At 41.2% G+C, this 9,185-nt stretch overlaps 1 protein-coding gene across 1 annotated transcript; it reads left to right on the top strand.

Moving 5' to 3' along the window:
* The first annotated feature begins 341 nt into the window (after positions 1-341).
* On the top strand, positions 342-8,608 carry SMIM28 (small integral membrane protein 28). Its single transcript, XM_030554258.1, has 2 exons — positions 342-645; positions 7,407-8,608. Exons 1-2 carry the CDS (start codon positions 535-537, stop codon positions 7,803-7,805), a joined length of 510 nt encoding a protein of 169 aa, XP_030410118.1. The 5' UTR covers positions 342-534; the 3' UTR covers positions 7,806-8,608.
* The last annotated feature ends 577 nt before the right edge of the window (positions 8,609-9,185 follow it).

Raw genomic sequence — 9,185 nt, forward strand, 5'->3', positions numbered from 1 at the left:
GAAACCGCTCACTGTTTACTGTGTGTTCCAGCAAAGGTAAAGAGAAAATTTGGCTTGATTTCCCCTCTCCCTCCTTCTTACAAGGTGCATGGAACTTTCTCTCTGGGCATGGGAACTCTTTAAAACACCCCAGAATGATGTTAAATAGATATCTAAATTTAGAAAATTATTTATCCACAAAGAGTCAGGACCATGTGGTAACAGATTCACATGCAAATTCCCCTTTAATAATCCTAGTGCAGGGAACTCTCCAATCAGAACGCTATCCCGTCCCTGATACCTGATGCCAGCTTTTCTGGTAATGTAGGCCACTGAAGCAAATCCAGAGAGATTGAGTTTGAACTGAGAGTATCATCAGATCTATTTGGTTGGTTTTTCACTTTTTGCCTCCTCACCACTGTCAACAGGGAAGAATTTATAAAAGGATCATTAGCTGAGAGCCTCCTATCTGATCTGGACTAAGAGGTGAGGGCACTGTTTAAAGCTGTGAGGCAAGGTGGAAAAACTAAGACGGAGTATCAGGTTAATGAAAGCATGAGGTGGCTCTTGGGCAGCAGCTGGAGGAAATTTGGACATGCTGACAGGGGGAACTACGACTGGTTAACTAGTGAACCAGGTGTGCCACTTCTGGAAACCCAGTTGCAGGTCAGTACACTGGCTTCTCTTTAGGGAATGTTCTTTGGCTTTTTTTGTGAAACGCCTTGGTGTATGTGGCAGTGGTAATGACTGGATGTTGGGACACTAGGATTTATACCAATGGAAACAGAGATAGCATTTGATTACAGAAAGTTGATGCATTTAGCTTGTTTTTCCTCCTACAAAAACACAAATATATTTAAGCTTTAAAACTTGAGAAGGAAAAACCTGCAGGTATAGGCAGCAAAAGAAGTTTCATCTTTAATTTGGAAAGAGTATACACTGCATTCTACATTTTATACTTCCTTTCCTTTGTTTTTAAATATACACGCACACTCTTTGGATCTGATCCCTAGAAGCCCTTCTATAGCTGTTAGTGTGGGTAGTACTCAGCAATGAACTCTTGTTCTCTAAGCTGTACAATGATTACTTCTTAGTGGAGGGAAAATATGTAGTGATGTGGGGGAAGGGAAATGTCTGTCAGAGATGAAAACACAGCCTGCTTTTCTATTGTTGCCTGGTACTGAAAACAGTCTCAGCTTCAAAGGTGCAAGTTTAACCCTGGTTTAATCCACCGACTTACACCAGGAATGAGAGTGAAAGCTGCAGCAAACAGGACACCAAGCACACTGAAGCAAAATAAAATAAGGAAAGTGGGGGTTTTTTTATGGCCCTGAGATTGTAACTAATTCCAGATTAAATTAAACAGAACCAGCCCATTAGTGGCACTACCAATACAATAGTAGATGGCAAGATGTTCATCCTATTAAACTAATGTCCTTCTGTCAACAGAAGTGACCTGTCATGACAAATAAAATAATTTTTTTTTGCAACAAACTCACTCCCGTTGTGCTTCCATGCTAACAGGTATATGAATAACTTTGAAAATTGAGATTAACGTTACTCTGCCAACAAAATAATGTTTATAGAGACAGATAATTACTATTAATATGATTTTAATATTACATATTTATATAGATACACAAATGAATATTTCCTGTATCAATTTAACATTCAATAATGCTGTGAAAACTTAAAAAATGCACCTATTAAAAAAAGGTGACATTTTCCAAAAGCGCCTAAGTGATTTAGGAGCACAAATCCCAATAATTTCTGATAGGATTTATGTTCCTAACTCAATTTGGAAGTTTTGGAAATTCTACCTTCATGTTTATCACCGGCGCCTCCTTAAAAAATAACCCCATGAATACATTCATCATTCAGTACCTCTCCTATTTAGATTTAAAATAATTCAAATATACTATCCAAGGCTCTGGGTGTCCTAACAAATCATTAACAATATAATAAAATCCCAGCAGCATTTAAAATAATAATTTTAGTAGGAATTCAGCAGCCAGGCATCTCCTTTCCTCCCCTACATCATTCTAGGAAGGACACCTTCTCGTAACTTCCCTTATTAAGTCATCATCTACAATGAGTCCATATGTGGATAGCGACAAGTTTTATTTTATCTAACTAGAGTTGACAATGGAGTTCCTCCTTACGGAAAGGGCATACAACTCATCTGTTCTCTACATTTCATTTCTTTACCAACTAATATGGGTGAAAAGCCCATTCAAACTGACAAGGGTCATGTAACCTGCAAGCTGGCAGTTGTACATACCCAGCATGTTAAAACAAGTACAGGCTGACTTGTAATGAAAGGCTTTACTCCTTATGGTCCTTCCTAGTGTGCAGTTGTTTGAAAATTGATGCTTTCTTTCAGTTCCTAGTAAGATATAAATTAAGAGAGAGAGAATAAATTCCACAGGAAGTTATTTAAAATGCCCAAGTAATTTCATTTATGTTTAAAGCACAATAAACCAGTGGATGCCAATGGAAACCATCTAATTTTTGAAGTGTGCATGTCACAATTTTCTTAGTTTCTTCTTCTCTCCTTCTTTATTACGAAGGTCATTTCTCATGAAAAGACGAGAAGTTCATCTGCTCCTGTTGCTTCTTCCTCGCTCAAAGTCATAATCCTTTGTTTATGATATCATAATATCCAGAACTACTATGTCATCACACACAGAGGCTATCGGCATCATTAGAACAATTTACCAAGGATGATGATGGATCCTTCCTCACTGGCAATTTTTAATAAATAAAATCAATCAAGATTGGCTGTTTTCCTAAGAGATATGCCCTAGTTTGGGAAGGCTTGTGTATTACACAGGAGGTCAGGCTAGATGATCACAGTGTTCAGGCATTAGACTCTATGAAATAAAGGGCAAGCAGCAGGAGCAAATGAGTCCAGGAAATGCCATTTTAAATTTTCAGGAGTTTCTCAGTGCATGTTGTTTGCTTTTTCCATTTCACTCGATCTAGGCACTGAAACTTAGTGCTATTTGTTTTTAGACAGTTTCACTTTGTGGTACCCATACACTTGTAGATTTCTGCTATTTTGCTTCTCAGCACTTTGGAGGAAAATATTTTTAAAAAGGTGATTTTTTTTGTTTAATTGCAGTAAAATATTTCCATTCAAAACTTTTTCAAATAAAGCTACATGAAATACTTGTCTGTCCCTTTAAGAAGCACAGCCTTTATACCATGCAGCTTTCTTTAGTAGTAATAATAAATAATTTGGGGGAGGGTAATACAGAAAGTCTGTAACAGATAAATCAAATCGTCTCCAAATACTCTTTTCCATGAGACAGGTTTTTAGTATTCAGGTATGCCTATAAGAAATTTACTAACTCTAAATGTTTCTTGGATCAACCTCTCTAGTGTTTACAAAGATAATGTGAAGTGTTTGGCAGGTGGCATATCAAAATAATCTCTCATCTTCTCTATCCCAGACGAAGAGGTAATGTGAATTTTGCCTCAAGTGAGGACTGCAGCACTGGCCTTAGTAATGCACTTTATAAAAAATACTTTTGATAAAAATATCCAAATAATGCATTAGTTACCTAGAACCTGATTCCTCACAACACACTTTCCTTGAGGAGTCATTTGTATCTGTGCAAAGCAAATGCAGAGATGTGAAATGTTACTGAATAGGAATGGTAGTGATTTACACCAGCTTTTCACTGGTGTAACTAACTACACAAAGTGCTAGACAGTTGATAATCTGGTCCTTAACCTCTTGATCAGTTTTGAAAGAGGAATCCATTGTCCCTCCCGCCCTTAAATTCAAAAGAGACAAATCCAGACTGAATCTCTAAATCCAGCTAGTTCATATTTTAGTATCTATATTGAATACACAAAACTACACCAAAATAATATGATGCTTGCAAAGTCAAGCCCCCAAAAGTTGGGAAATGCCAGAAGTAAATTTGCCTGTAAAACCTTAATTCAGCCCCCTGTGTATGCACACATTATGATAATCTTTTCATGACATGTTCACATACTATTTTTCCAGAGGTGTCCTGCCTCATTCAGAGGACAGGATGGACAGTGCTTATTTAATGAGCAGCTAGCTAGTCAATACATTGTTTTCTCATTATTCAGTGTTGCCCCAGGCCCTGTTTACTATAAGCTATTCAAACCTTGCTCTGAAGATGGAATTATTAATTCCTCATAGGCTACTGTATGGTGTTCATCACTACAGTATCTGAGTGCTTTACAAATATGAAAATATATTTTCACAGCCCCCAGGGAGATGAGGGGGTACTACTACAAATGGGGAACTGAGATTAAGATTCAGATCAAAATGTCCCCTAATTTGTCCCCAACCCCAGGCTCTTATGTCAGGCACCCAGAAAATGAGGACACATAATTAGCAACCAGCTGGAAAAAGTTTGGTTTAAGTCAGGGATTCTCAACCTTTTTCTCTTTGAGGCCTTCACAACATGCTATAAAAACTTCTAAGGCCCACCTGTGCCACAACTGTTTCTGCATATAAAAGCCAGGGCCGGTGTTAGGGGGTAGCAAGCAGTGCAAATGCCTAGTGCCCCACACCACACGGGGCCCTGCAAATCTCAGTTGGTCAGGTTTCAGCCCTGGGGTGGCAGGACTCGGGGCCCCAGGCTTCAACTAGGACTGCCAACTTTTTAATCAAACAAAACCGAATGCCTCTGCCCCGCCTCACACCACCCCTTTCTCGAGGCCCTGCCCCCACTCGCTCTATCTCCCTCTCCCAATCACTTGCTGTTCCCCACTGTCACTCACTTTCACGGGACTGGGGTTGCAGTGCAGGAGGGGGTGCGGGTCCACCTGGGGGTGTGGGCTCTGGGGTGGGGCCAGGGATGAGGGATTTGGGGTGCAGGAGGGGGCTCTGGGCTGGGGTGCAGGCAGGGCTGGCTCCAGCTTTTTTGCCACACAAAACAACAAAGTTGGGGTGGAGGGAAGGCCCTGATCTTCGTCACTTTGGCAACGGCTCAGCCACACCGCTTCATTCTTCGGCGGCAATTCGGCAGCAGGTCCTTCGCTCTGAGAGGGACTGAGGGACCTGTCGCTGAATTGCCGCTGAAGACCTGGATGTGCCGCCCCTTTCCATTGGCCACCCAAAGCACCTGCTTCCTTTGCTGGTGCCGGCCCTGGCTGCAGGGCAATGTTCTCTCCAATTTTGTATGTCCATGTGTGCAATGAATTTTGTTATGTGCACCAATATGGAGGTGATGTGTGACATATCACCTTCAAATTGGTGCATATAACAAAATTCATGTGGTGGGGGTGGGGCCAAGGAATTCGGGGTGTGGAGGGGGCACAGGGCTCTGGGGTGGGGCTGGAAATGAGGGGTTTGGGATAGAGGCTGTCCTGAGGCTGGGAGAGAGAGGGTCCCCCATCCCTTTCTCACCACAGCAGCTTGGGGCTGGGTGAGAGGTGCCTCTCCAAAGCAGCTCTGGCGGGCCTGGGCCAGAGGAGGGGCACCTCCCCTCCCCCCTACGCCTGTGCGGCCCTTGAGAGCTAGCTGTGCAGCTTACAGGGAACATAGGTACAGGATCCCGGCAGCACTTACCATGGCTCCCAGGAAGCAGGTGCCATCCCCAGAGCTCCCATTGGTTGCGGTTCTCAGCCAGTGGGAACTGTGGAGCTGGCACTAAGACCTGGCAGACACTTCCAGGGGCCACGCAATGCTAGGGAGCCTACCTTAGCTCTGGGACCCTGCTGCACCACAGTCCGGACTTTTAACGAGCCGGTTGGTAGTGCAGGGTCCCTTTTTGACTGGGCGTTCTGGTTGAAAACCAGATGCCTGGCAACCCTAGCTTCAGCCCCTTGTGGTAGGGCTTCAGCTTTCTGCCCTGGGTCCCAGCAAGTCTAATGCCGGCCCTGTTCAGCGGCCAACCTGAAATCTGCTTGTGGCCCCCGCTGGACTCCTGCTAGACAAACACTGTTCTACATGCTCCATTTTGCTGGAGGGAGCCGAAATTTAATTTTACTTTCTTCTGACTTGTTACTTCTTCATGATCACGTATTTGTAACTGAATAATAAAAGGTGGAGGGGTCATGGTACATAGCCACTTGAACACATGAGGTCCTAGTGCAATGCTGTGGCTAAAAGGGCAAACACAATTCTTGGATATATAGGCAGGGGAATGCCAAGTAGGAGTAGGGAGGTAATTTGACCTCTGTATATGGAATTACCGAGACCATTACTGATACACCGCGTCCAGTTCTGGTGTCCACACCTCAAATAGGATGTTGAAATATTGGAAAGAGTTCAGAATAGCTACATGAATGATCTGAGGTCCAGAAAATCTGCTTTATAATGAGTCTTAAGGAGCTCAATCTATTTCGTTTATTGAAGAGAAGGTTAAGAGGTGACTTGATCACAACCTGTAAGTACTCACCTGGGAAAGAGATTTCTGATAGCAGATTGGCTTGTGTAGTACCTTTTTCTGCTAGATTAAAGGCCTATGATTGGAAGCTGAAGCTAGATAAATTCAGACTAGAAATAAGGCACAGATCTTTAGCAATGAGGGTAACTAACCATTGGAATAATTTACCTGTGGCTGTGGTGAATTCTCCATCACTTGAAGCCTTAAAATTATGATTGAATGTCTTTCTAAGAGATGTGTCAGCTTGGCAGAAATATATATTTTTTTTAAATATTTCAACAGTTTAAGCATTTTCCCTAATTTGTAGTCAATTTAAATTTTTGTGGCTAAGTATTTTATTTTTCTCAATTTAAATATTTAAATTTTTACACAGTTGTGGGAAATTATGTGAGGGTCAGACAATAGACGAGTGACAATTTAATGACAGATTCCGAGATTCAAAAAGTTAAAGCTTTATAACCGTCAACACACAACTTGTCGACATCATGTCAAAATATACAAAGTAAATATCCTTAAATCAAACTCTAATAAGTTCTCAAGCAGCATTTTTCTTACTTTGCCTGTTTGAAAGCTTTGATCATCAGTGGAAATGTTTTTCCATCAGTTTCTGTGTGGGTATGGTGAACTTGGCATTTACCAATAAAAATATTATCTTTCCAGGCCTAAAGATAGGTTATAGCTCAAACAGAAGTTATGGGTTTCATGCAGTGGCTGTCTGACCTTTTTCCTTCTGTGGACCACTTCAGAGAGGGCTCTTCCTCTAATCCCCTCCTCCCCCGCCACCAATACTTCAATGATTCCTTCCAGTTCTTGGTTTTCAAAGTGTTTCATTTTGTGGACTACCAGGGAGAGCTCTGCAGACCACTGATCTACAGACTATAGTTTCAGAACAGTTAATATGGAAGACAGGAGATCACCAATAAATAGAAGCAGTGGCATTTGGTGAATGAAGGAGAGGGTATATGTATCCAACAGTTAAAGTAAAAAGGGAGCAAAAAATAAAAGGAGAGACTTCAAGTTAAAGAAGTTTCTTATTTGTTTTAATTACAGAGCAGACATCAGATCAGCTCAACCAAAGATGACGTAGAACCATTTCTGTGCATCATCCTGCCTGCCACCATGCTGCTCTTCCTGGCATTCCTGCTGCTTTTCCTATACCGCCGTTGCCATCGACCCAGCCTCCAGGGGCAGATCTTCAGTATTGATCTCCCAGAGCACCTACCTGAGCGTGATGTGTCCGATTTCCTTTCAGTGCTGCCCTGGAACAGTGAACAGAATTTCCACTACTCCACTCTGCTCCCTGAAGCCACCTTCCTCACTCTAAGCTTGCCTCCATCGTATGAGGAGGCCACTATGAAACCTCCTATGGGAGAGGCTCACATTGAGTTCTCTCAGGATCCAGTGCCTCCTTATGAAGAGAGTACACACTGGTCAACCAACAGTAAATAAACTTCCTAAGGAAACACCTTTGGCTGAAGCTTACAACCCATCAAAGCATAAACATGAGACACTAGTCATTAACGTTAGTGACCAAATTTTCAAACAAGAAAACCAACAAAGTTAATTGAGGAAGGAGCTTGGGTTGATGTGGGATTACTTTAACACATTTAATGATTCAGCATTTCTAACCTCAATTCACAGCAGCAAACACAGTTAAATACCAGGTTGGTGTGGGATGGGAGGAATTGTGGGAATAAAATGAATGATGTACCTCATACATTAACTAAATTGATGGACACTCACTTAGCTCACGTCCTAGATTCAGCTCTCTAACCTATCAGCTATGAAAGGAGGCAAACTGTGCTGTATGTATGCCAATTAATGAAAGGGCTTTTATCACAAATCTCTTCCTTTGTTTTTTGTTTATTTAGTTTTTGGTAATTTCAGTAACTTAATTTGAAGTATCTGTACTAACAAACTCAGTGAACAAGAAATGAGGCCTATAAAGTATTGTCAGTGAATACCACCACTAGGCTCAGTGTCAGGCCTATAAACAGTAGATCAAGATTTTGCAATCTGCCTTTCAGTCCATCAATGAGACTCAGTGTAACAAGCAGAAAGGATCAGATGTGATTCAACCATTTTGGGTTAAGTAGAAACAGACATCATGGCAACTGGTGGCACAGCAGGATATTCATGCAGCTGATAAGCAGATGTGCAGTTCTATAAATTGTGTGGGGCTGATGGGTTTACTTTGTTTTCTTATTTAAAGCTTAAAAAGAAATCAAACTCTGTAAGCTTTCAGTGCTGGACACGAGGTCCAATGTATAAACATTTGGAAAAAAATAGGAAAAAAATAAATTAACTGTGAGAAAACTATTTTGTGTTTCAAACAAAATAATACCCATTTCCCCTTAGATCACTAGACAAATGTAAATGTAGCTGTTTAGATACAGATGTAGAATTCAAGGAACTGGAGGCAATATGGATGCAATGGCATTTACTCAGCAACTGTCTAACAACGCTTACAAAAAAATGCAATTAATGTTACTCTGTAACATGTAACTCTACACTATGGAGGAAGAGAAGTACTGATTTTTGATCAATTGTGCAATTACAACAGCACTAAGCCACTTGTGTAGACAGGTCTCAGGGATTATAATATGGCTTCATGAAAACCTTCTATGAATGAGTTATTATGTAGACACTCTTACTGTGAGCAAGAACATAAGATATAGGTTATTTCCCTCACAGAATGCAGTCCACAGGGAATTTGCCTTAAAACATCACACAAAAGTGATCTTAGTGAAAACAAAATGTATGAGAGGAGGAATCACAGTACAAGGAGAGAGTAAGGTGTGCATGCATCTCTAGCCTTAAAATTATTCA

Source organism: Gopherus evgoodei, chromosome 3 (genome assembly GCF_007399415.2).
Source record: "Gopherus evgoodei ecotype Sinaloan lineage chromosome 3, rGopEvg1_v1.p, whole genome shotgun sequence".
Taxonomy (NCBI): Eukaryota; Metazoa; Chordata; order Testudines; family Testudinidae; genus Gopherus; species Gopherus evgoodei.

Excerpts from the sequence above, each read along its gene's own strand:
- SMIM28 (XM_030554258.1), top strand. The coding sequence starts at position 535 with ATGAGGTGGCTCTTGGGCAGCAGCTGGAGGAAATTTGGACATGCTGAC. Across the intron at positions 646-7,406 it reads TTCTGGAAACCCAGTTGCAG|AGCAGACATCAGATCAGCTC; the intron begins GTCAGTACACTG and ends TTTTAATTACAG.